Here is a 27387-nt window from a genome sequence, read left to right as displayed (position 1 = left end):
TTTCATACATGTGCTGCATGTACATGCTTAAGACAGCTCAGATGATATATGACAAAGGTCCTCAGGAAGTGAAATGGAGTTATCCTCTATCGTAACTGCTCTGGCTGACTTTGGCATGAATGGGTGTTGATGGTGCCCTTCAGACTTTGTTTCTTTCTTTAGTGGGTATAGGGCCTTTCTCCCGACATTCCCTTTACTTCGAGTATGCGTGTTTAAGGTCAATCAAGGAGGCAGCAGTTTCCAACGGATCTGTGTGAGTGTTTCAGAAGAGGGAGCACGTTATTATGACATACAGAGGGGAGGAAGCATGGGTCAGAGAGGCACAGGGCGGCAGGGCAGAGCGTCCCAAGCCGGCTCTTACCTGCCAGTCTCCTGGCATCCTTGTCCCATCTCCCACCAAGTAGTTATTTACCAGGAAACACAAAGTTCCGGAATCTCAGGAGCTTCAGAGGACATGTGCGGAGTGAGTGTCATTCAATTGTCACCTAAGTCCTTGGATGCCTGGTTTTGTAGCCTAAGTTCCTGCTGGGATGAGCTGGGCCAGACATTGTGCCTCTGGGGGGTATATAAACTGATGACAGGACTGCCTCATGGTATGGCTAACGGAAGGTTTTTATTGTAGATACAAGGGAGAGAACAGCCAGAGGCAACCAGAAGAGTCCAGAGCCCAGAGAGAAAGAAATAGACTGAATATGGTTAGCTGAGAGATAGGGAGGAAGGAGAGAGAGACACATACACACAGAGCCATACATACAGAGCCATACATACATACATACATACAAACAGACAGAGGGAGACAGACAGATACACACAAAGAGATAGAGAGAAAGACATACACACATACATTCATACATACATATGTGCAGACAGACAGACAGACACAGAGAGTGAGACAGAGGAAACAAAGAGAGCACAGTGGAATAGCAGGGTTATAAGCCCAATGAGTGGCCGAGGGGCCGGAAGTACAGGAGCTGGAGAAGTTTAGGGTCGGGAAGGAGGTGGGAAGAGTGGGACGTTGCAATGCGGACGGAGCCTGGCGGTGCAAAGGTGCGAAGGTGTGTTAAGAGGAGAGTCACCACAGAGAGCCGTATGTCCCTTCTGCCAGTGAAAAGGGAAATGGGTCTTTCGGTAGAGGGGAGCGGAATTCACAAGTGCCCACGGAATGCTGGCTTTTGTCTGACCACCAGAATGTGGAGAGATGGAGTTTCCTTTGGACCCGGCAGAGCAGCCACGGTCAGGTGAAGAAGTCTTTGGCTGGCCGCCTCAGTGTTGCAAACAGTAGCTCAGGTGGGGATGGCAGGGGCTGATCACACTGACCAAGGGCTGTGGAGCAGCCTGCACTGGCCTTGTGGAGACCCCAGAACCAGCAGAGCTTTGCTGTTCTCTGTGTCGAATTTTGGTCTGGACGTCGTGTGGCTTTCGCCCCTGTGCGATGGAGTCCGTATAAAGCCCTCTACCAGGGTGCCCACTGTGTGGTGAGTGGGCTTCTCCGGGCAGGACATCTGCAGGTGCAACTTCATGCCTACAGAGGGCGCCCTGACACTGAAGACGGTCTGGTAGCCTGTCAAGTCTTTTTTTTTTTTTTTTTTTTTTTTTTTTTTTTTTTGGGCCTTTGGGCCACAGGATGGAAATGAGCACACTTGGAAGGTACTTAATAAAACCATCACTAACTGCTGCCAGCGCAACCCTGGCCCTGCCTTCCTGCAGGACCCACCGGCTCTGCATGCGTGTTTGGAGCTGGTGCTTGTGAGCTGTTAGCACTTCTGTGACCCTGGCAACGGGACAGCTGAGTTGGCCCGTGCTCAGGGTGTTCCTTCTGCCCTGTCAGAGGTCCCTCAGCGCAGAGAAGGCCAGCTTGCTTCCTGGAACCCCACAGGAGCCACAGTCAAAGGGCTTCTTGTCTCAGCCACAGAAAATCCACAGGAAATGCCAGCTTCAGGGCAGCTCTGCATTCTCATTGTGCCTTCAGATCTGGCCACGTTTCGCCCCTCCCCACCCCTTTTTGAATGAGGCAGCAACTAGCTTACAAACAAACAAACGGAACAGTGCTGTTTCAGGCGGCCAGGGGACTTCCGTCCAAGTTCTCCCAGCAATGAAAGGAAAGAGCCCTAGCTTCCGTGTGCCTCCAGGGACCATCATGGCATTTGCACAAAGCTGGCCTCACAGGAGGTGCTCACTGGCTGTGTGGGTGGGGAAGAGCAGTTTGATTCTCTCCCTCTGCATGCTGAACATGGCATGCCTGCTTCCTAGAACGGTCATGGGGATGACAGGAGACAAGATATGACAGCAGTCACACAGTAAAGGTGGGCTGCAGTTGGGGACTATGCCGAGGAGGTCTCACGTGATGGGGCAGTGGCCTGGGGACACCCTCTTCTGAGGGGCAGCTTTTGGGGTTTGACCAATGGTTCCTATGAGGCAGCAGTGCCGTGTTGACACGGGGAAGGCGGCATTGCTAGCTCAGCTGGCGTAGCCTCTTGCTGCCTCTGAGCTCACTGTGGTCCCAGATGGGTCACCACACTTGCACCTCTGCCATCTGACCGCCCACTCTGCAGAGCTCCCGTGGCTCTTCCATGATCACATAGGAAAATATCTGTGATGGTAAATGTTGGTTGACAACTTGGTGGTACCTAGACTCACTGGAGAGAAGAGACAAGCCTCTCGACACTTGTCAGGTCTGGACACTGTAGGAAGGTTCACGTGGACAGCACCATTCCATGGTTTGATAGGAGAAATTAGCTGAGCGCCAGCATCTCTCTCAGCTTCCTGACTGCAGATGCCATGTGACCAGCTGCCTGGATCCTGTCACCACACCTTGCTGTTTTCATGTACCGTGCCTGTCCTGGCTGACTTAAACTGTAGACTTATAGCCAGGCTTTTGGACACTTTATTTGGTTCTTTTTCCTCCCTCCCTCTACCACCCTATCCCTTCTAACTCCCCAAAACTATGTGGGAGAGAAAGAAGGGGGAAAGGAGTTTCAGTATCTGCTGATTGGGGACATCGAGTTCCTGGAGGCAAATTTGCTCTTTGTCTTTAATGTATCTCCAATGAGCGACCAGCGTTCCAGCATCCAGCAACAAGAGCAGCAGCAGCAGCAGCAGCAGCAGCAGCAGCAGCAGCAGGGAAACAGCAGTGGTCCCCTCTCTTGGGGCTCTGGCATCTGTGCACTCTCTGAAGAGTCCCCAGAATTCCAAACATAAACTAGTCTCAGCTGTCCAAATCACACCCTTGCTAGAGCATGTGGACAGCTTGAAGCCCCATACCCCACACCTGTGATCAAAACAAAAACATATTCACATGACATTTCTATGTTTAAAAAAAAAAAACCCAAAATTCTCACTGCATCAGCTTGACAGTCTAGAGTCACCTGAGAAGGGAGTCTCAGTCGAGAGACACTGCCCTCAGTCGAGGGGCCTGTGGTATGCCTGCGAAGGAGTGACATGCTTGTTAACTGATGTAGGCCCACTGTGGGTGAGGGCATCCCCTAGACAGACAGCCTTGCTTGTATAGGAAAGCTAGTTAAGGATGAGCCTGGGGACCAGCCCGCAAGCAACCCCCTCCACTGTGATTTCTGCTTCAGGTTTCTGTTTGATTTCCTGCCCTGATGGACTGTGAGCCTTAACCTGAACTCAGCCCTTCTTTCTCAGGGTTGCTTTTTGTTACAGCAACAGAAGAAAAACGAGAGCGCTGACCTTTCAACCCTTCAGTTTCGTCTTTCCTGTGGTCTGAGTTCCCTCATCCTTCTGCCTTCCCTCCCTCCTCCCCTAATGATAGTTTCAGGAGGCAGACTAACAGTTCCCCAAAGATGCTTGTTTCCGAACCCCTGGCATCTGTGCACAGGTTCGCTGCATGGCTTGAAGGAGCCTGGAGGGTAGATGTGGTTAAGTTTGAGACTATGGATTTTTGGATGTGTCTCAGATCACCTGGGTCCATCACCTGGGTTTACCAAAGCAACTGTGGGTGTTTAAAAGAAAGACAAGGCACAAGAAAAGGTCAGGGATTTGAAGATGCTGAATGGTGGTGTTGAGGCTGAAGGAAGCCCAGCACAGAGACGCCAGAGGCTGTCCCAGGCTTCCAGTGCGAGGCTTGCACTCTCAAACCCTGTCCTCTCTTAAGTTGTTCCTTGTCCGGTTTTGGTCACAGCAACGGGAAAGGCTGCTTGATAACTTCACCTGAGGGCACCCAAAGCCATCTCCTGCCAGGCCACCTTCTCTGCCAGCTGCAGGCCTCAGTCAAGCCCACCCAGAGAAGCCCTTTGTTATGTGAAGGACATGGCAGCCCTCTGTGGAGGGCCTGTCTGGGAGTCTCTAACCCCTGACAGAGTCTCCAGGTGCCAGGAGAGAGCCACATGTCACTCTCACTTCCCTAAGGAAGGTGGCAGGCCTCAGCTTGCCAAACCCTAGGGAGTCAGGGTGCAGCTGCTCACCTCCAAACCTGACCCCAGTTTCTAGAGAAGAGTCTGGGTAGCTGCAGACCCCACCTCCCTGCCCCAAATGCCGGCTCTTCAGCACAGACCAAGATCTGGCTTATGATTTGCCGCGAACGCTAAGCAGTCTCAGCTGAGTCATCACGGCCTCCAACCCCAGAGCTTTTCACAGCTCCTCAGGCCCAGGGCAGCGAGGCACTCTTGGTCCTGTAGAATGTCTGCCATCTTGTGTCATGCAGCCTCTGCCACAAGGAAGAGAACAAAAGCCTGCACCCCCTCATCTCTCCAGGGGGCTATTTTAAGGCTGGGCTAATCAGGAGAGACAGATGGAATGCTCAGAGAACGCCGGCGAATTTCAGAGTTAATCTGATTAAAGAGCATGGAATCTTCCCTGGTACACAAACAAAATATGACAATCAGTGTCCACCAAGAGACCTGCAGCTAGTTTTTGGCCTCGTCACTTGGTTTAGCATCTGCCAGCATGCTGCAGAGAAAACTGAGAGAAGATCCAAGAAGGAACCCCCACCATCGGTGCCCCACCTATGTGCTTTGCACACACGGGTGGGCCTCTGACAGTTGAGTCACCAGAGGCAGAGGCAGGAGACTGTCTCCAAGTAGAAGGAAGGAGGAAGACCGTTAGTCTCGCTTACTGTCTTAGGAGGTCTGTAGCCCACGGGGTCTAGGACAGGAGGCCGTGGCTACAGAGGCGTCTCAGGAAGACCTTTCTCTTTGACCCTAAGAACAGCTTCCTTGAGGAGGATTGCCATGCAGTCCTGTGTGTGGCTGGGATGATTCCTCAGTGGACAACACTGCCACACTTAATGTGCCAGGGTGAAGAGCGGAATTCAGGCCCTAAGCTCACCACGCCCACAGCGCAGCTCTTGGGAGATGGAGGCAGATGCTCCCTAGCTAGCCAAGGTGAGCTTGGGGATCAGCAAGCGGACCTTACTACGGAAAGTGGAGCATCTAGAATCCAGTGTACCTGGACCCCCATGTCCACACACCTGGACATGCACAGGCACATGAACACATGCCTTACACATTTGCTGCATACGTCTGATGAGCTGGGGCTGTTTACACACCTGTGCGGTCACCACCATCAAACCCACCTCCTCCCTGAGTTCCCAGTGGACTCCTTTATTGTTGTGTTAATTCCTTGGCCATTTATTTACTGGGAGAATGTGTGTGCATAGTTGCACATGCCACAGCCTGCATGTGGAGGGCAAAGGACGACTCCGAGGAATCGTTTCTCTTCTTTCTGTGGGCTCCAGGGAGTGAACTCCAGTGGTCAGGCTCGGCCGCAGCCCCTCCACCTGCTAAGCCATCTCACTGGCTGTCAGTGCTTTTTTCTTTTGGTGCACATTTATCACAAGGTCTACCCTCTGAGGAAACATTACATTTATGCTCGTGTTGTCAGCTGTGGGCGTGAGCTGTGTGCACAGTGCGGTGCTTCTGTTTTTGTTTATAAGCCTTATTGGTTGTCTTTTGGGGGTGGCTGGAATGACCTGTTATCTTGCTTCTTGTAAATACTGCTTGGGATGGTTCTATGCGTTATCTGAAAGCAATTTCACTTCCGGTGCTCACTGCTGTGTCAGTATGGGTGGGTGTGTCCCCTAGTACTCTAAGAGATGATCCCAGAGTCACACGTGTGACCTGAGCACCATCGTTGCTTTCTCATGCTCTCTCTCCTGCCAACGAGAAAGTCTCAGCTTCGTGACTAAACTGCTTTTGTGCTGCACATTGTGTAGTCTTTGTTACACTCTAAAGTAGTGAATGATTGTTCTTTCCCACTGATGGTATCATGCACGCACACACACACACACACACGTGCACACAAAGAAACCAGTGATTGACTTTATTATCTTCCCTCTCACTCTCCACTTTAGTTTTTGACATTATGCCTCTCCATGAACCCAAAACTATTGTTTCAGCTAGACTGGCTGCCCAGCAAGATCCGGGGTCCACCACCTCCGCCCTCCCATGCTGAACTTCAGGTGTGAGCTGCTGCACAGGGCTTTTTAGTGGGTTAGGGATCCATGCTCAGGTAGCCATGTTTTCGCAGTAAGCACTTTCTCCACTGGACCATCTCTTTGGCTCCAAACCATGAGAATAGTCTATGGGATGTATCTATCAGGAAGGAACCCATTTCAGCCAAGGCTGAAAATACTGTTGGGGGCGGTGCTCAGCTGTGAGAAGCGCCTGACGTGGCCAGGGGCAGATGCCACCCATGCCCAGGACACAGCTCGGCTTTGCCCCGAGGGACAGGTCGTCGATCCAGGCGCTGCCCTTTGAGGGGGAGGGCAGCCACTGTTCCTGTAGCCCTTCACTTCTCTGAGGATGGTACTCAGGTGCCCTGGGAGTCTTTCCTTTTCAGGATATGCCCTTCCAGGTCCTTCTCAGGGATCCCCAGCGATGCCCTGCACGGGGGCCTGACCCTCTTCTCTCTCATGACAGCCATTCCTCGTTGGTCATGCGGCAGGTCCTATCTTTTCTTCCATCAGGGAGCGATTTCTGAGACTGATAGATGGGGGCTGAGGGTCTGAGGAGACAGGAGTGGCCAGACCCCAGTGAGGCAGGCTCCTGGGAAGTCAGGACAGGTACACAGCGAGTGCTCAAAGCATCGTTTTCTCACAAAGCTGTGAGCACAGTTCCCAACGGGAGGCGGTGGGGAGGGGCCAGGTTGGAGAGTTGGCCCTGCGCCTTGAGGCTTGCCTTCTGCATCCTGCGGGCTGAAATAGTCTCCCTTACTAAGGAGAAGCTGTGTGCGGAAGGCTGTGTGGGTCCTCCACGGAGGCCAGCTGCACAAATACCGTGTCTTTTGTGAGCTGGTCCATGCTGTCACCATTACACCTTTCACAGAGAGGCCTGTCCTGTCTTTCACTATGACCTTGGGTCACTGCCTGATCTTCATACCCACAGGAGCCATGGAGAACGCCTGTGGTTGCCGCAGCTTCCAAAAGTAAAGAAAGCTTAGTGGCCTGGCCTGTCTGCCCGAGCCACAAGGACAGTGTCACCCAACACAGATGACCACTGTATCTTCAGAGTGAGGCTGGCTTCTGAGGCCCGGAAGGTGTGTGGTGAACGACCTTTGTGGCAGATGCCAGCTGGAGGGCTCTGAGCCGATTTAGTTAAGTTTAGTTTGTTTGTTTGTTTGTTTTTTCTAAACAGATTTCACTCTGCAGCCCAGGCGTCTTAGAACTGAGGTATCTAAGGCTGGCTTTAAACGTGTGGTGATCCTCCTGCCTCAGCTTCCCAACTGCTAAGATTACAAGCACAAGTGATCCAGTTTCAAATTTAGCTCTGACCCTGCCCACCTGGACGTGGTATCCGAGCCCCAAGCCGAGGGCCCTGTCCCCGGAACTGTCTTCAGATGCCACGGGCTGCCCTAACTCTTATCTGTGCAGTGACTGAGCGTCTTTAAGACAGAGCTCCCGAGAGAGCCTCATTGGTCAACTAATCTGCACCAGTGTTCAGAGCACTGGAGACATTTACGTTCACCTGTTTATAATAAAGGTCATTGAAGGACACATGAAAAGAGACACCCAGGGTGCCCTGTGCGGGGAGTGCCAGCCTTTCTCGCGCTCTTAGAGGGCCTGTTCTCTAGGAACCTCTGTCCTGTCTTTTAGGGCGTTTACAGATGGAGTGGGGGCTGGGGAGATGAGCACTCGCTGTGCTGGTGCAAGGACCACAGCTCAGCTCCCCAGAGTCTACCCAAATCCTGGGTATGCATGCTACAACCCGGGAACCCCTGCATGGGGGGGGGAGGTGGGGGGAGGGAGAGATGCGGAGCCCCGGGCAATCGGCTTCCCAGACTAGCTGACTGGCAGACTCCAGGTTTGGTGAGACATTCTGCCCCAATATATAAGGTGGTAAGCCATAGAAGGCACTCATCATTGGCTTTAAGTCTCCACATGAATGTGCGCACACACTCACACACACACACACACACACACACGCACACGCACACGCACATGTACACACATTGTCAGCATGCACAGAGAGAGTGTGTGTGTGTGTGCGTGGGCGCACGAACACGCGTGTCCGTGTACATGTGTGCGTTGGGGATCTGATCTGAACTCACGCACTTTATTGGCTCAGCCGTCTCCCACCTTCTGTTTGTGTCTTTTGAGACAGGGCTTATTCGATAGCCCAGGCTGGCCCTTGACCTCAGTGACCTCCTGCTCTGTTTCCACGCGCTGAGCCTGCAGCTATGCACGAGCCTGCTCCCCAGCTGTCCCTGATCCTCTCGTTGAAAGGGGCCTCTTGTCCAACCTTGCTTGTTCTGTCCCTGGCCTCTCGGAGCCTGCCACTCGGATGTCTGTGGTTGGGAGTTCTGCTCACGATGGGTCACGATGATAACTTGGGAGTCACAGTGGCCGCTGGTAAAGTGGCCTAAGGTTGGGCAGAGGTCTGAGGAGGGGGTGAGGATGCGCTAAGGACGGTAATGACGCACACCTGGGAGAACAGCAGGTGGCCAGCCATGAAGGACAGCTTGGGTTGCTGTGGCTTTCTTGGCTTGGATGTGAAAACTGCTTGTGGCCCAGGGTGGCATAAGTCTTAGGTGCGAATACTGCACCCTGTCTTCCCTAGCCAACTGAGGAAGCTGCCTCAGGTCCTCCCAGCTTGCTTTAACTGCTGCCGGCCAGAGGCTCTGTGGCCCCAAACTCAGGGTGGGCGTTTGAGGTGGTGGCTGCCGGCTGCGCCTACTGCTGGCATTGACCTGTCAAGCTTTTGCCAGCCTGGGGCTGCTCACAGGCGCAGCCGGGCTGTGTTCTGGTTTGTTTAGCTCAGCAGTTTGAGGCTCGCTTCAAGAAAGGCTGGCCTTAGTTGGTTCTAAGCCACTCCATGAGAACACGCTCCTCTTAGCTCTGTCTGCCCTCACACAACCCCGTCTGGGGACATGGTCACGTGAGGTGACCGTCGCTTCTCTCCCTATCTTTTTACGTCTTGGGTTTTGGTGTCTCCTTAGCTGAGCTACCATGTCCCTTTCAAGCCAAGGATCACTTTCTTTAGCAGAGACCAAGGCTGGGGATTCAAGCAGGCTGGTTCTGCCCTGCCTTCTCCATGGTCTGGTCCCCTTGCCCTACAGAGGGGGCTCTTCTGTCTGTCTGTCTTTCTTGTCCTGGTCTGCCCTCCTGTTTTAAGCAGAGATTTTTGCTGGCCTAAGATATTTATTGAGGAGAATCCCATTCTGGCCATTCACCGTCGTGACGTTTTCTCCTTCCGTGATCCTCGTGGTGATTTCCTTTCTCATCGCCGTGGTGGAGTTCAGGGAGGGAGGACTTATTTCAGCTCCCAGCCGTAGAGCACAGTCTAACCTGTCTGGACGGGAGGGCCAGGCATTGGTGTGAGCAGCTCCTGGCTGTGGCTGCAGGAGGGACAGGCCATTTGCTTACATCTAGGCGATCAGGAAGAGACTGGGGTGGGAGTGTGCAAACCCACACTCAGCTCAGCTTCTCGTCTCTGCCTTTTCCATTCAGCCCAGGCTCCCAGGGGCTGCTGCTCTCCTCCTCTCACTCAGTCCTCTTGGGAAGCCCTCATGGGCATCCAGGGCATGCTTATGAGGGGCGCAGACATCTTAATCTGCTCAGGTTGACATGAGGACCAGCCATCACCCCGAGTGAGGGTCCTGTGTCCACAGAAGGGAACTCGAGTCTCTTCCGGTAAGGACGTGTGGAGTAACTCACAGTTTCCGCCTCCAGCCATCGTGGCTGTTCCCCTGCGAGAAACACGTTGCTCAGCTCCTGCCCCGCCGTGCTTAACTTGGTTTGACTGGGTTGCTTTCTCCAGAAGTAGCCTTTTAAATCTCATTGCTAATTCTGTGTGGCTGTCGGATGACACCTGATGTCCTTAACCTAGAGGGACAGTTTGCCAGGGAGGGGCAGTCCATTAGGAGCCTCTGCTGGAAACTGAGCAGGCTTGAACACGTTTTCAAGCATCACCAGAGGTCCCTGTGCATTTGGACCCATGGCTGGCCTTCTCGTCCTCTGCTTTATTTATTTTGTTTTAGCATCTGAGCCTCAGCTTTTCCCCTTGTTCAAGCGGGACAGGAAGCAATGCAAACGCCCTGGAAACAAGTTCCACCCATGCTCCTGCCTCAGATGGACACTGAATCCTTTTTCTCTTTCCCCCTCCTGCCCCTCCCCCTCCCCTCATCTCCTTTGTCTCATAATGTAATCCAGGCCTGCTTCAAACTCACAATCCACCTGCCTCAGCCCTTGGCGAAGCTGTGGTTACGGATGTGTGCATCAGCACCTGGCTTCACACTGTTCTCGTTTTGGGCAGTCTGCTTGCTCTGGAATGTTCCACCCACTGGGCTGCCATGTCATTCAGCAGCCCAGCTCCTGGGGAGCCACTGGACCCCTGCAAAGACTCGCCCAGGCCATGGAGACTGCTCAGCGGCCACTGGCAGCCGAGCGAGAGCGCTGGTGGGAGAGCACCCCAGGCTCCAGACGCCTCAGATCCCGGAGCAGGAAGCAGGAAGCAGGGCAGCGGAGAGTACTTGGCCTTCCTCCGGGGTCCACATGGGAACTTCTGGTATCCCTTGAGCTTTGTTGCCAGGCTGGGTGTGGCCTCCAGTCTCTGTGGAGACCCCACTGGAGACAGGCCGGCCAGAGAGGATGCCGCCCCGTGCTGAGCCCCTCGAGGATGGCGCTTTACATGGCTGCCGCCAGCTGTGGCTGAGGCTGTGCAGGCACCGACGGCCCCAGGAAACAAACCTGCCTGCCAGCCCTGAGGCCGGCCTGCCTCGTGGGTCTGGGGACGGTGGGGCACCCCGAGTCCTGCTCCACCAGTCCCTGTCCCCATCCTCGCCCCTCCACTGTCACCTCTCTGGAGGGGAAAGGTTGGAGCCTTTCTGCTTCTCTCCCAAGATAAGCTAGGTAATTGAAAATGTGCCCACGAGCGTAATCTCCAAATTGGTGGGTTTAAGGCAAAGCTGATTAGAGGCTTCCGGCTGTCAGGGTGGGGACAGAAAATCCTTCTTTAAAAGATGCGGTCGATGCCGAAGAGCTGAGGACCTGGGTGGGCCTCATGTGGCGGTGTGGACTCTGTGCAAAGAGCATGCGTGGGGGCTGCGGGGATAGCGTGGTCGGTGGAGTGCAAGCACGAGGGCTTGAGCTCTGTCCCCGGAACCCGAGTAGTCAAGAGGCGTGCGCAGCCGTGTGCAGCTGTGGTCACAGCGCTGGAGAGGTGGGGCAGGAAGGTCCCTGGGGCTCGCTGGCCTGCTCGTTCCAGGCCAGTGACTGATGCAGTTTAAAATAAAAAGATGCTCAGCACCCGAGAACAGCAGCCAAGGTTAAAGATTCGTCTGACTTCCCCTTGGACGTGCAATATGTGAACCTGCACATGCACGTGCATACATACATGTGAACCTGCACATGCATACACACATGTGAATCTGAACATGCATGTATACACACATGTGAATCTGAACATGCATGCATACACACAGGTGAATCTGAACATGCATGTATACACACATGTGAATCTGAACATGCATGCATACACACAGGTGAATCTGAACATGCATGTATACACACAGGTGAATCTGAACATACATACACACAGGTGAATCTGAACATGTATACACACAGGTGAATCTGAACATACATACACACATAAATCTGAACATACACACACACACTGACTCTCAACATGTATGTATACACACATGTGAATCTGAACATACATGTATATACACACGTGTGAATCTGAACACACATGATGGTCACAACACAGTGAGGGCGTGGTGCCCCTGTGTTCATTTGCAGCAGCTGCCCTGTGTCTCACGGTGGACAGGCTGCACGTCTCTCCCTGGTATGCCTCCTCTGCCCCCCTGGCCTCCGACTGGGCTCTGAGATACACAGAGAGGTCCAGGAAGGCTGGAGGAGGATTTCAGCAAGAAACCTCCGCTGTGTGAACACGGAGGTCCCAGAGCATGACAAGTGGTGTGGAGCTGGATGCAGGATGCACAGAGAATGTGCATTCGTGGCCTTGGGAGCCAGAGGAAGGTGGCAGGAGAGGTGTGTGCAGAGGGACGGTGCCGCCTTCACGTCTGAAGCTTGCGTTTCCTAAGATCATGTGCACGCTGGGGGCGGCAGTGGGGACAGGCGCATCTTCCTAATCCTCTCCTGAGAGAAGTTAGTAAGATGAGTAAGTCGAGGCCCGGGCACGGGGCTTCATGAGGGGTCATGCTCTCGGGTCTCCTGGCGTCCTCCGGGGCTGTGTCTGCCCCTGGGGGCAGCAGCTCTGGCTCCCAGCCCACCCTGGCAGATGGCCCTGATCTGAGAGCGTATGTGATATCTGTCTGGTGGCAATGACTGCAAGAGCCACGGCGTCTCATTTAAATAATTTAACCATCACAAACTGCTCTGCCCTGGGTGCTGAAGCCTTTGGGATGAGCCTGGTGGAGCTGGTGGTGTTTCCATGGTGTGCAAAACAGACGGCTGTATCCAAGGCCCACTTCAGATGTGGACACGGAGGCATCCTCGCACACCTGCTCTGAGGGTAAAATTTAGTGCTTTCTTCAAGATGACAGCATATAGAAGCATCACAAAGGCAGGAAGAACCAAGAGCTCTTAGAACTAGTGCGCGCGGCTTGAATGTAAGGGAATTCCTGGGAAATTTGCCGGTGAACATCTTGAGTACTCCTGTTCTCTCATTCCTTAGGTCTCCATGGGAACAAACTCCTTATCTTCAAGCAGCATGCAGGTTAACTGAAGGCTAGTCCCCTGCCTCGGTATCTCTGTCTCCCAAAGCTGATGGTGTCCAGAACCAAGCTGTTCTGTCTACTGAGTTGTGCTTTCTTAACAATGGATGAACGTGGGAGTTAGGCATTGGCTGGGAGACATCACAGCTACTTGAGAAGCAGAGGCAGGGGGATTATGAGTTCAAGACCTGTCTGGGCTGCAGAGTAAGTTCAGCTTGAGCAGCTTGAGACATTGTCCCAAAGTTTCCAAAAGGTGGAAGGGTCTAGTGTGTAGGTCAGTGGTGGAGTGTTCGCCTGCACACACGGAGCTCTGAGGTCCACGCTTAGGCTTGCAAAGGCAACCAACAGAAGCACGGGCAGAGGGCAGACATGAGAGCGCGTGTGGTCTCACTGCCGGTGACCCTGGAGAGGGAGATTTCTTTTTTGCTACAGTTATTTATTTGTGTGTGTGCACCAACACACGCCTATTAGAGTCAGTCCTCTCCTTCCACGTGTGTGTCCCAGGGATCAAGCTCAGGCTGTCAGGTGGCAGCAAGTGCCTTTACACACTGAGCGATCCTGCCGGCCCTACACTGACAAGTTTCCACAGGCATGAAGAGGTTGTGTGTTCACTGCTCCAGTCGTTGGTGTGAACCTTCGAGAGCAGGGCCTGAAAGCGGCGGACTGAGGTCTCACGCCCCAGCCGACTTTCCTCAGAGCATCAGACGGTTTACATACGAGGGGTAAGACTGCACCTGGGTAAAGCCAGTCACCGGGACCAGCCACACGTGATGAGAACATGTTCTTCCAGAGGGGCACACAAACAACCACACCTAGGCGAGCCTGCTCCCGCCCGCACAAAACACACTCCAAGACCAATTCCATGCTTTGGAGAAATTGGGGTCACAAGACTCTTGTGTTTTGGGGGTTTTCTCACCGGCACTGAGAATTCCCCTCATACCACTCAGTTTGGGGCTGTGTTCTGACAGTCGGAGAAGACAGTTAATTGTGTTAGTTCATATCAGCCCAGCAGTCACAGCGCCCACCCAGTCACACCTCAGCAAGCTGCTGCAGCTCAGCACCTCGATGGCCCCACTTCAGCCTGGCCTCCCGCAGGCTGACTCTTCCTCTGTCCTCACACGCCTGCACCAGGGGCCAGAGCTGGCACGGGGAAAGGGCATCCAAACACCTGACAGACATATACATTCACACACACACACACACACACACACACACACACACACACAAGTCCTTTCCTGACAGGACCGATCCATGCTCTTGGCAAGCCATCTTTCGGGTCAGGCATTAAGACGGCCATGGGCCTTTGATGTGGACTTAGCTCTGAGCATTATGAAAATGAAGCACAGAGCAGGGGCTCGCTTGGAAGGCGCTGCAGCCTCCAGGGAAGAATTGACACGCGCCGCGCTGATGGTTTGTTATTTTGTTAATAAACACATCTCCAGGTTGCCGTGCAAAGCGGGGCATTTACCGAGCCCCGCAAAGGAGCTCTTGCACAAATCCTGGCCTTAGAGAGGGAGGGAGAACGTTGATGATGTCTAGTGCAGAGGTTCTTTTGTGAGCCCGGATGCTGGAGCGGGCTGCTCTTTGCTCAAGCGCAAACATATGGCCAGAAACCCAAGTTGCTGAGTTGTTGGGAGATAAGAGCAACAGAGAGGGCGCCTTCTGGCTCATCCATATTTCATTAGGCAGCAGTTAAAAGATTCATCAGAGACATCCATCTGCAGCCAGCAGCACTCTTGGGGGGCTCAGAGAGAGGCCGGATTTCCCGAGCAGCACTTTACACATGCGGCGGAAGGAGGCCATTTATGAGAATTAACAGCTCAGCAGAGGGGGGCTGCCTGGGTAAGGCCGGTGCAGCGCTCACTTGAGGAGTGCAAGCGTTTGTTCTGAACCTGATATATGTGGCATGGCTGGGGCACAGATGCCGGGGGCATGGATTTGGGTTGCCCCGAAGGGCGCATTTTTCATGGTCACACAGCGAAACATCAGAACAGCTGTCCATCCAGGCTGATGAGATGCTGTCGGGGTGTGAGGGAGGGGATCAATTTGGCTCTGGATCTGTAACCTTCCAACTCCTCACAGCCATGAAGGGCTCTAACAAGTCAGTCAGTCTTGCGGAATCTTCAATGTGGGTGTTGTTGTTTTCCAAGACAGAGTTTCTCTGTGTAGCCCTGGCTGTCCTGGATCTCTGTAGACCAGGCTGGCCTTGAACACACAGAGATCCTCCTGCCTTTGCCTCCTGAGTGCTGGGATTAAAGGCGTGCGCTACCGCGCCTGACAGGTGTTGCTCTTTTAAGGGAACTTGAACTGACCCCTGTCGAGCAGTTATAACCCTAACTCCAGTCAGTGCTCCAGGTCTGAAAGGGGAGGATGCCAGCCCCAGAGCTGGGTCAGAGCTGGGAGCTCTTTCTTGGTCAGGGGAGGGCAGGGACCAAGGGACCATGAGGTCATGCCACGGGACACTCTAATAATTATTTTGGAGGAGCAAAGATAATCTGAAGAGACACTTCTGCCCCTGTCCTGGGCTATTGGGACATGGTCTCCGGGGATTGGGATTTCCCTCCCGCTGGGAAAACAGGCTTCCAGATGGACTTCCAACTCTTGAGCAGACTTGGGCTCTGGCTGTGCAGAGAGAAAGCAGAACAGTGTTCACCAGAGTCTGGGGGAGGAGAGGGTGCCAGTCTGTTCACCAGAGTCTGGGGGAGGGGAGAGGGTGTCAGTCTTTGATGGAGACCATGTTTCAGTCTGGGAGATGACAGATGGTAGCAATGGCTGGACAGTACAGTGAATGCACCATTGGATTCAGCATTTATACATGGCAGGAATGGAAAACTTTGTTGTGTGTGTGTTAGCACAGTAAAAAGTCCTGAACACATCCTGTAGAAAGTTAACTGAAGCCTTGGAGTAGACTAGGAGAAGCAAAATTCCAAGATCATGCTCTGCAAAATGTTCTGTTAGGAGTTAGCAGGTAACAGTTAACTGGATTTGACTCTTACCCTTTTTGGTGGTCATCTCTGGGAGAAGAGAGGGAAGCGTGTGACAGCATCACTTCTCTCTCAGTTCTGGAACCTTCTTTTTGGTTATCGTATTAGTCAGGGTTCTCTAGAGAAACGGAACGATAGAATGACTTTCCCCTGTAAAAGCAGATTTATCTGAGTGGCCCACCGGCTGTGGTCTGACCGGCCCAGCAATGGTTGTCTCCTGGTTGAAGTCTAAGAACCCAGTAGTCGCTTAGCCCACAGTGCTGGTGTCTCAGAGGCCATCCGTGTGCTTCAGAATCCCGAAGAAACAGGCTCTTTCGCCAGTGAAGGACTGAAGCCGGCAGGGAGAGTGAGGGCACGAAGTCAAAGAGCAACAGCGTCTTCCGAGTCCTTTCTAGGACGCCACCAGAAGGGGCGGCCAGGTTAAAGGCGGAGCTTCCCAGCTGTAACAGTCCAGTCCTCGCAGGTGTACCCAGGATCTGGGGTTTGGTCCCCACAGTTCCCCATCCTGGTGAGCCAGGTTGAGGATGCACACGGTGCTCCTCTGCAGGCATGGGCGCTGGCAGAGCAGTTTGCCATTTTATTTGTAGCATTTCTGTGCTGTAACATTAAATACTTATATTCATTTTTAAAGTATGTATGTATGTGCTGTAGGGGGTTATGTGCACATGAGTCCCAGAGTCCAGGAGAGTCCAGGAAAGGGCATTGGATCTTCTGGGAATGAATTTACACAGTGAAAGCTGCTGTGAACAGGGCACTGAACCCAGGTCCTCTGGAAGAGCATCCAGTGCTCTGACCACTGAACCATCTCTCCCATCCCGCATTCTTAACTGCTGAGCCAGCTCTGTAGCACCTCTGTCTGTGATGTCGATAGCAAGGTAGGAGCAAGCTTTTAGACATGGCCTGATGTTTCCTGTCACTTCGGGTTCACGCTGAGTGCCCATCACCAAGGGCTGAATGTGCAATCCTCTCCCCAGAGCACGGCGAGCTCCATCCGTGTCCCCAGCAGACAGTAGACAGAGAGCTCCTCAGTCCTTGCTCCCCACAGGCTCAGCTCCTTCCTCTGCTCTGCTCCTGTGAGGTTTTTATTGCGGTAGCGTGGACACCACGCTCAGCCCACGATGAAGGGACCCTCTGGCACAGGTTCCAGTTCACCTTCTCAGGGCAACAGAGGGAGAAATAATTAACCTCTTTATGTTCTTAACGCTTTTAAATGTTGTGGTCAGGTAAAGGCTCCTCTGTGTGGCCACAAACTCAGTGGGTGTTGGAGATAAGAGAAAGCCACTGTGCTTAGCACCGAGGGCTGACAGTTCAGCTTTGGCCAGCTGTAGGCCAGGGAACACAGCCAACCCCATCTCTTGTCCTGTAGTTCTTTGGCCAGTTCGAAGCTCTTGCTGTCGTTGGTCTCAGCAGCACAGGCGCGGCCTGCTGCTTTCTGGGTCATTTTAACTGTGGCTCACTGTTTGCAGCATTAGTTCTTGGATTTCGAGCTGCCTCCCTGGGAACTCACCTCCTCCCCGAATCATCCACCTCCCTCTCCCAACGTCCTCTCAGCCAGGGGCTTCAGAGACTTGTTGGGCTGTTCAGAGAGGCCCTTTAATGTCAGGGTTGGTTTCAAGCACCTGTGTGTACCTTCTCTTCAGTCCGGAGCCACGGGCTGGGGGATGTGGCGGGAGATGGGTTCTGCCCGGTGGTTTGGTCTGGGAGTGGAGGCAAGGTTCTGCACTCTGCTCCCTGGAATCATCTCTTCTGGAGTGGGAGGCTGCAAAAGAGGCAGGTCCAGGCTGCCCTCCTGGCTCAGCCGTTCCCACCTGGACAGAACAAAGCTCTCTTTGGTTTCCACGGCAGGGTGAGCGCATCTGTTTCCTGGCTACCCCACGGAGAAGCCCGCACTTTGGGCCTCACTCTCACGGTGCCTCTCTCTCCTTCCTGTCAGGCTGAGCCTCTTTCCGGAGCTGACTGCTTAGAGTAAGGAGGAAGTGGCCTTCTCCAGCTGCCCTTCCTCAGCTGCAGGCCACAGCAACCAATGAGGTCATGTTTCAGGAAGGATGTATGAGTGAGAACTGATTTGTGGTCCCAGCAACTTCAAAGACTCCCTCAAAAAAAAAATGGCAAAAATGAAACAAATAAAAGCAGGAAACAAAAAGAAAATGTGTGCGTGTGTGAGAGAGAGAGAGAGACTGTGTGTGTATGTGTGTGTCACACTTTGGTTGTGGAAGCCTGGAGATCTTCCGAGGAACCTGACCTGGGCCCTGCGTAGGTTTTTTTTTTCTCCTTCTAGATCACTCCAGGATTTCCTTCCTCCATGTCAGTTGAATGAGCACCTGTGGCTCCTCAAAGGGGGATGGGGCAGATGAGCTTGCAGTTAGCTGCAGAAATGGGGTCTGCTTGTGCCCACTGTGTTTGAGAAGTGTGTGTGTGTGTGTGTGTGTGTGTGTGTGGCCTCTGGCATGATAGGTAGATGTGCTACCATGAAGCTATGTCCCTAGCCAGGCAGACACTTTCTATGGCTGGTCTTAACCTGTGGGCAGAGGAGCTGTGGCCCTCCAGACTTACACAGCCACGGCTAGAGCAGCTGCGGCCTTGGGACCCCAGGAGGGCCATGCTGATAAGACACCCGGCCTTTGGCAAGAGCCATCTTTGGTCAAGTTATTCTCCACCTAGTTCTGTTCTTTGAACGATGTGAGAGCTACGTAATCGAAGGTGTTTGGGCTACAAAATAAAGAGAAGTTCTTTAGCCCGGAAGTCGATGCTAAGCTGTCAGCCTTTTCCCCTGGCCCCTGTGGCCAGAGCTCAATATTCTCTGTAAAGTGGATTCCTGGCTCTCCAGTGAGTCTCTTGCCTGTTTTCCAGGCCGGGGGATGGACAGCTGTCCTTCCAGGGCCCCCTCTGCTCCCTCTCGAATTCTGTAGCCTGGTGGGTGCTCGAGGCTGGTGGCCTTCGAGACTGTGGTGAGCATCTTTCCAGGCGGGTGACAGTGAGCGACAGTTAGGGTCCCCAAATGATCAGCTATGTCAGCTACCCCTGGGCTTTAATGCCCCAAATATGCTGTCAGGAAGTAACGGGGAGCAGAAATCTGTGTCTTGATGGCCTGTGTTTGAAGTCATCTTGGGTACTGGAAAGGAGAAAGGAGGAGAAAGGGTGAGCTTGGAGGAGGACAGGGCTCAGGGCTGAGCTGGGCTCTGGGAAGTCAGATGTGTGATCTCAGGCATTAACAGAAACTTCTGATTTGATTTTTCCGTGTGTGTGTGTGTGTGTGTGTGTGTGTGTGTGTGTGACGGGATCTGTCTGGGACCTGGACCTTGCCAGTTCGGCTCGGCTGCCTGACTAGAGAACCCTCGCTCCCTCACTCTCCTGTTTCTCTCCACCTCCTGGGAGCTGGGGTTGCAGGTGTGCATCACCACACCCAGCTTTGTGTGTGTTTGTGACGTGCTGTTTGTGAGTGCGGTGTGTGTCCTCGTTAATGGGAATGCATCTCTGAGTGTGCCCATGACCGTGTGCACATGGGGATCAAAGGTCAACACTGAGTGTCTCTCCTCATCTTTAGTTTGTCTTTTTTATTTTATTTATTATTAATACTGTACTCTTCCTGCATGTGTGCCTACACACCAGAAGAGGGCACCAGATCTCACTATAGATGGTTGTAAGCCACCATGTGGTTGCTGGGAATTGAACTCAGGACCTCTGGAAGAGCAGACAGTGCTCTTAACCACTGAGCCATCTCTCCAGCCCTCCTCTTTAGTTTTTAAGAATGGTTTTTAGATTTACTTTATTGCTTGTGTGTGCTGTATTTTCTGCATTTATGTATGTGGACCACGGTAGTGCCTGGTGCTCGGGGAAGGCAGACTCGGGCATTGAACCCCTGGAACTGGAGTTACATACGAGTACAGGCTTCCATGTGGGTGCTGGGGACTGAATCCTGGTCCAATAAGTGGAGCAGAGGCTTGTTTACATCCTGAAGATGGTGTTGGGGGAGACCTGCCGTTGGCATTTCTGTTGGTGTAACATGTGGCTGAACAAGCCTGCTCTTCCATTCCATTCTCTGAAGTTGGCACCAGCGAGGACAGTCAGTACCTACGGCAGCCACGGCCGCCAAGCTGGCTCTCCAGCCAGCCAGGTCATGGCTGCGCTCTGGCCAAGCTCTGAGGAAACCAGTTCCTGTTCCAAACTGTTTACACGGATACTCACCAGACCCGTCTGCATGGGGTCCTTCTGATGACCCTTCACTGAGGAGGAAACTGACTACACAGGGAAACTGAGGCACAGGGAAGCTGAGTAGCCTGTGGTCGGTTATGCGGTCGGCAGGTGACAAGGGCAGGCTGGGACCAGACTGTGAGGGGGCAGCGTTAGCTGCAGTTGCTATTTCTGCAGGGTAGCTAGGTGAGGACATGGCCCCTGTCGTCCACACTGCACCAAGGCCACAGGAGTGCCCTGGGAACGTGGGGACATGGCTAGTTGGGTAACACAAATTCAGGTGTCATTCAGGAGGCTCGCTTTCCACGCCCTCCCCTGGAGGGACGTGTGGATGTGGCCTTGGCACTAGGACAGCTGCTGGGGAGATACCAAGATGGTGCCCAGGACCTGAGCGGATGCCTGTCAGACACGCAGTGGGCCGCAAGCTCTGCCAGCACAGGGCTGTCCCCTGGGCTGAGCTTGGCACCCGGGGAGGAGCCCCAGCCTTCTTTTAATTTTTTAAGACAGGTGTCTGTAGCTCAGGCTAGCTTTGAACTCCTCGCTCTCCTGATCTTTGGGCCTTCACGTCCCGACTCTTACGGGAGCGTCCCACGGTACCTGGCTTGGGAGTTTCCTGCTGCGTCTTTGATGGGTGTGCTCACGGATGGCCTGTGTGTCTGGCACGTTCTCCACACACACTTCTTATGGCGTCAATAACGGGCTGTTTTCTTCTCTCCCCCCAGACGGTGGGCATGGCTCAGTGCCCGCAGCGGCCCCTCAGAGACGGCGGCTGACGCGGAGGCCAGGCTACATGAGAAGCGCCGCCGGGGCCGGGATCGGGTTCCTCTCTCCAGCAGCGGGCACTTCATGCCAGACCTCAGCAGGGCCGTCGGGCCGGGAGTCTGGACACTGTGGCCTGGACCCCGACACCGGGTGCCAGGGCTCACTGGTGGGTGGCCCCTCTCTCAAGGGCTCACTTGCCCCTGCCGTGGCCTCTGCGGGCCCCCCGCACTCAGCCCAGCGCTCCATGAGAGGAGCGCCAGCGCGCTTTGCGGCTCATTCCAGAGATGACGGCAGTCTGCCCGGGAGGCTGACCGGGCCATGCAGGCCCGGGGACGGAGGGTGTTGGCAAGAGTGTTTACCTTCAGGCAGCTCCAGGTCCCTGGGCCCTGTCATCCACGCAGCCTGGAGCGAGGGATCGAGGGCCCCGAAGACCGAGAAACGTCCCCCATCACCGGGGTTGAATGGCCCCTCGGACACCCCAGGCCTTCCCGGCTCCCAAGACCCCTTCGCCTCCAGCTTCAGCTTCATCCGCCTCTCGCTCGGTGCCTCGGGACAGCGCGGAGAGGCAGAAGGGTGCCTGCCACCCAGAGAGGCCGAACTGCTTCACCAGAGCCCCCAAGGGATGGCAGCCGAGGCACCCGACTCGGGGCCCCACGAGGACCCCCGACCCCTCCGGACCTTCAGTCTTCAAGCTACCCCAGCCTCGGCGGACTCGGCTGAGGGGACAGGGAGCCCCAGCGAGCCGGAATGCCGCCTGGTCTCCTCCCGGGACACTGGCCTCTCTTCCCAGGATGCCAGTGGGGCGGACGCCCCGGGCGGCTGTGCCTGGGCTGCCCGTGGGTGGCACGCCTTGCTCAGGGACTGGGAGCCGGTGCTGCAGGGCTGCCTACGGAGCCACCGCCGGCAGCTGGAGGTGCGTGTCCCTCCGCAGTCTGTAACCCCAGCTGGGGGGGGGGGAGGCAGGGAGCGGGCCGCAGGGGGGGCAGGGAGCAGGGGCCGGTGCTGGTCCTGGGAGCCCTAGGGACTCCAGGGATGGCAGACTGAGCCGACATGGCAGGTCTGTCTCTCCAGGAGTTCGATCCCCCAGGACCCGGATGGTGGAAGGGGGGAGCTGATGGCTGTCACAGCCCCTTGACCCACAGTATAAATATGATAAGACACGGGAGGGGGTGAGGGACGGTCTGCTCAGGTTTGGAAAGGGTGAGAAGTTAGGGAGGGGGAACTCTGATTGGCCCCGACCTTCTCCGCCTCTTGCCCCATGGACTGTGTGGCTCCTCCTACCGAGAGACTGTGAATGTGTGTGTGTGTCTGTGAACATGTGTGTGTATGTGTGTGATATGTGTTTGTGTGATGTGTGTGTGTGTATGTGTATGTGTGTGTGTATGTACAGGCATCTGTGTATGTGGTGTGTGTCCATGTGAGGGTTTGTGTGTGTAGGCTGGAGGACAATCTTGGGTGTCATCCTCACTTGCTGTCACAGTGCTGGGGCACACTGGTTGGGCCAGCGGCTGCAGAGATCCTCCGGTCTCCTCTTCCTCGAGTGGGCACTAAAAGCGTGGGTCGCTGTGCCCAGCTTTGTGGGATCTGGCGTTGGGCTCAGGTTTTTGCTGCAAGTGCTTTGCGCGCCGGTCCACGTCCCGGCTGCCAGCGTCCGCGTTTGGAAGCGTCAGTGTTTAGTGCTGGCCACGGCCCTGTAGGAAGTTCTTGGGGGGGGGTGCTGGTGGCTCCCACTTCCTCATCCGTACCTCCAGCACTCCACCTTCCTTTCTGCTCCCCTTCCTACACTTCCTGTGCGGGGCACAGAACTAGGGCCTTGTGCACGCTAGGCACAAACCACTGAGCTACCTGCCCAGCCCAAGACAGCACCTTCAAGGAAGGAGGGCGCCGCCCTTCCTGGATGGCCAGGCTGGAGACAGCTGTGGCCCATGCGCAGCCCCCCGGGGGGCTTTGCGCTGAGGGGTAAGAGCAGAGGCCGTTGGCCTGTAGCCTGTTTCTTCTCCCTGTAGCTCTCATTCGGAGAGCATCGTGGGATTTGTAACATCCTAAGTCTTTCTGGTGGTTAATGATTAAATTATGCTTTTTGTTCAAGTAACTTTTTTTTAAAAAGGAAACATGCATTTGGCATTTGTGTGTGAGGTTTTTTCCTCTTCTTTTTTAATAAATAGTTTAAATAGAACTTTAATAGTTTAAATAGAACTATTTCACTTTTGAAATAGTTTTCTTTTTAAAAACTGGCATTGCTGGGCTGGAGAGATGGCTCAGTGGTTAAGAGCATTGGCTGCTCTTCCAGAGGACCCGGGTTCAATTCCCAGCACCCACATGGTGGCTCCCAACTTTCTGTGTCTGTAAGTCCAGGGGAATCTGTCACCCTCACTTAAACATACTTGCACTCAAATACCAATGTACATAAAATAAAAATAAATAAATTTAAAAAATGCTATTGCTTAGGGCTGAGAGCTGGCTCATTGGTGAAGGGCACTGGCCGCTCTTCCAGAGGACCTGAGTTCAATTCCCAGTTCTGAATTGGGCTCTGATGTTCTCTTCTGACATTCAAACACACATACAAATAGAGTGCCCATATGCATAAATCACATGAACAAACAAATCTTTAAAAATGGTATTACTTTTCAGGGTTTCGAATTTTTATTACATTTTGAAATCTGTGTGCATGTGTGGGTCGGTAGTGCCTTTGAGGTAGAAGTCAGAGACAAACTTGAGGAAGTTCTGTCAGTCCTGGCTCAGCAGCAAGGGTCTGTCCAACCATCTTGACAGACCACATTTGAAGCAGTTTTCAGGTGCTCTTAGATTTCACAAAATGAACTGGAATTTATTTGTAATGTATTTCTTATACGTAATTTCTGATATCTAATTTATTTTTTATATTTCCCCTTCAAACCAACACAGGTCACTTCCTTAAGCTTAAAACTGCAGAAACTTCAAGAAAAAGCCATCGAGGGTGGTGATTACGATGAAGGTGAGTTTGAATCTGTGTCTGCTCTCATCTTCCTCCCTACATCTGTCTGTCTGTCCCCTCTTCTCCTGGGTGCTGTGTGGTTGACTGCTCTGAGAGCCTGTGCCCTGGCACAGCTGGCTGGCCCGCCCGCCGCCCTGTTGGTCTACAGATTTCAAAGCGCATTGGAACATCAACCTCTCAGTGGCAGGTTGAACTTTCTTGATTGGCCGGAAATAGGTGGCGAATCTGCTGTGTAGGGGGCAAGCTGACTTGTCACCTGCCTGCCTATAACTCACAAACCCGTCAGGCACACGCCATCGCGGGTGCTGTGCTTAATGACATGGGGCAACGGGAGAGAAGAGAAAATGCCTGTTTGTGTTGGGATGTTGGTGATGACTCCATCATGGGCTTTCTTGTGTGTGTGTGTGTGTGGGTGTGGGTGTGTGTGTGTAACATCCTACTTGTTCTCTGTCTTGGAGAATGGTGTACAATAATTGTATGAGCCTGAGCACATGGGCGGAAGCTACAGGGCAGCCACATGCCCCTGATTTCTGTTTCTTTCTCCTTTTATTGTTGTCCCCAAGAGAAGGATGTGGTTGGCACAGAACAGAAAGCTCCATGCTTTATCTCATCAAAGTCACAGCAGGCTCCCCCTGTGATGCCTCCTGGGGAGACCCCTAAGGACTCTGATTTCATCTCTCCCTTGCCATATTTCTTTTCTCTGCCGCAGGCTGGGAAGGCCTTGGGGTGGGGAAGGAAAAATACCTTCAGTGTTTGTTTAGGGTCTTTTTTTCCGGAAGACACGTCCAGCTTCATTACGTCAATGCTTGCCCATGAGTGTGGGGGCCGAGGAGCAAGAATGAGATTTCAGGTGAGACCACTGCTCAGACCCAGGGGCATAGAGCAGAACTCTAGGACAGGGCCGAGAGGGAGGGTTGCCCACAAGCATCTTCCGTGTTGTTCCTGTGGGGATTTCTCCCCACAGTGCACTGTAACGGTGCTTGTCGCTTCACTAACAAAATGAGTATGAGACCAAGGAGCAAAAATACTTTAGGGTTTTATCTCCCCCCCCCCCGCCGTGTGTGTGTGTGTGTGTGTGTGTGTGTGTGTGTGTTTAGTCATGGGTGCACAAGTGTGTGGAGGCCAGAGGTTTTCTGGGAACTGAACTTGGACCCTTTATAAGAGCAGTAAGTCTCCTCATTGCTGAGCGGCTTCCCACCCCCCACACCTTAGGTAAAATGTGAATGTTAAGTGGCGATTACTCCAGTAATCCCAGCGCTCAGGGAGGCAGAGGCCGGAGGATCTTTGCGAGTTCAAGGCCAGCCTGGTCTACAAAGTGAGTCCAGGACAGCCAGGGTTACACAGAGAAACCCTTTCTCAAAAAACCAAAACCAAAACCAAACCAAACCAAACCAACAACAACAACAACAACAACGACAACAACAAAAACCTTGAATGCTGTGGCTCTCTAGTACTATTTCTACATTTAGATATATTTAGACGTGTAAACGCTTGTATTGCATCACAGTTGGTTCCGTATTTTTATCAAGTTGCCTACAGTGTTTAGCATAGTGGTCTGCTGCTCTTCAGGTGTGCACCTCGAAGCTGAGGGGTGAGGCAGGGCGCAGCATGGAGCAGAGGGGAGGGCAAGGCTCTGCAAAGGAGCCAAGAGGGCTCTGCAGGCTGCATTATAGGGCTGAGGAGCACAGCAGACTCCATGAAGGCTGCAGCACGGGGCTGAGGAGCACAGCAGACTCCATGAAGGCTGCAGCATGGGGCTGAGGAGCACAGCAGCCTGTGCAGGCTGCAGCATGGGGCTGAAGGGTGTATCAATCTCCACAGTGAAGCCGGGGCTGCTGCAGGCTGCTCTGCACAGAGGAGCCGAGGGCCACGGCCCAGGCCACTGTGCAGGTGAGGGGTGGCAGCTAGTGCCACCTGGGTTTGTGCTAACGTAGCCCATGGTGCCTGCACAGGGGAGCCATCCAGGATGCGTTCACACAAAAGTGTATCTCCAAGATCGCCTTTGGGCCGTGTGAAGCAGTGCACGCTTGTTCCAAGGTGCCTCGGGTGCTCATTTCCCAGACACTTTGTCCTGCTCTTCTCCAGAAAGCAAGATGCCACATGGTTTGAGTATGAATTGTTCCGGCAGGTTTGTGTGTGTAAGACTTGTTCCGCAGCTGGTGACACTGGCTTGTGGACTTTCACCAGGTGGAGCCTCACCGGAGCAAGTGGGTGGCTTGGGTCTGGAGGTTCTACCCTCGTCCTCCCTTCTGCTCCTCCTGACATTTTCCTGCTTGCAGCAGTAGTGCGACCTCACACTTTTCCGTTGCAGAGAAGAGCTGCCCCCCCGCACGCCTTCCATGAGGGATTGTCCCCTCCGACCTGAGGCCCAAGCAGCCCCCACTTTGCTGAGTCCTTTCTGTCTGTGTTTTTGTCACCCTAACTAGCTAATACACGAGGTAATCGTTGATTGGTGTCTGATGGTGGCAGTGTCGGGAGGGTTTGTGTGTGGGCTCTGGAAAAGCGCCCTCCATTAGCCGAGCCCCGCGCATATTGGAACAAGGAGCTGACGGGGCCGCAGCCTGCAATTGAAGTGATGGATTGGCAGCGTCTGCTGGCTCCACGTTCTAACTGCTAGTTTTGCACAAAGTGACAGAAACAATTAACTTATTCAATCCGAGATCCTTAAAAACCACCTCCATGAGCTGTGAAAACTTTGGTGATAATGGATGTATGTATTTGTTTTCATTTTCTGTGTGTTTTCAGTTGAGGATTGTGAAAATGAGTTCTGAAGTGTGTAGCGTCTCCCCTGTGTGTTTGGATGCAGAGGGCTCAGCAAGAGCAGTAGAGCCCTGGGGTTGGGAAGACTCAGGGTGGCGAGCAGCAGCTGCCCTTTGACCTGCCGTCTCCCCTTGGGTGCCTGTAGCTCTGGGATAAACAGGAATGATAAGCTTGTTCCTGGGCGTGGGAGGAGAGAAGGTGATGGCGCTGTGTGTGAGGGGCCTACAGCCCAGTACTGGGGAGGATTGGCTCCTTTCTTCTTTTGCCCCATCTGTGTTAGGGGCTTCTGAATAATCTAAGACGGCGCTTGGCACCAGGACCAAGGAGAAAGCAGGGCAGGATAATTCGGCCTCTTACCTTCCATGTGGCAATAAGAAGCTCATTGTACATGATCTGATTTCTTTCAAGATGCAAAAATAAAATTGTAAATGAGGTAAAGGCAACTATATCCTAAAGCATGCGAATTACAGTGAAGCGTTTGAAGTTTGAATGTTCTAAGCATCTTAGTGGATGGGGTTTTCTTCTATAGAGGGTGGACTTCAGGATCTTGTTTTTCTCATTATCTTGGTGGTGCTCTGTTAG

General features: G+C 53.5%; 1 protein-coding gene across 2 annotated transcripts in view; it reads left to right on the top strand.

Moving 5' to 3' along the window:
* The window catches only part of Disc1 (DISC1 scaffold protein), a 177327-nt gene that overhangs the window by 5703 nt on the left and 144237 nt on the right, over positions 1 to 27387 (top strand). For both annotated transcript variants that reach the window (XM_060391796.1, XM_060391795.1), the window contains exons 2-3: positions 21032 to 21984; positions 23976 to 24045. In XM_060391796.1, coding sequence (XP_060247779.1) covers positions 21032 to 21984; positions 23976 to 24045 — 1023 coding nt within the window. The remainder of the gene's footprint in view (positions 1 to 21031; positions 21985 to 23975; positions 24046 to 27387) is intronic.

The sequence above is a fragment of the Meriones unguiculatus genome, chromosome 10, assembly GCF_030254825.1.
Source record: "Meriones unguiculatus strain TT.TT164.6M chromosome 10, Bangor_MerUng_6.1, whole genome shotgun sequence".
In the NCBI taxonomy this organism is placed as follows: Eukaryota; Metazoa; Chordata; class Mammalia; order Rodentia; family Muridae; genus Meriones; species Meriones unguiculatus.
The sequence above is the reverse complement of the archived record's forward strand: the minus strand, read 5'-3'. Positions and strand labels throughout refer to the sequence as shown.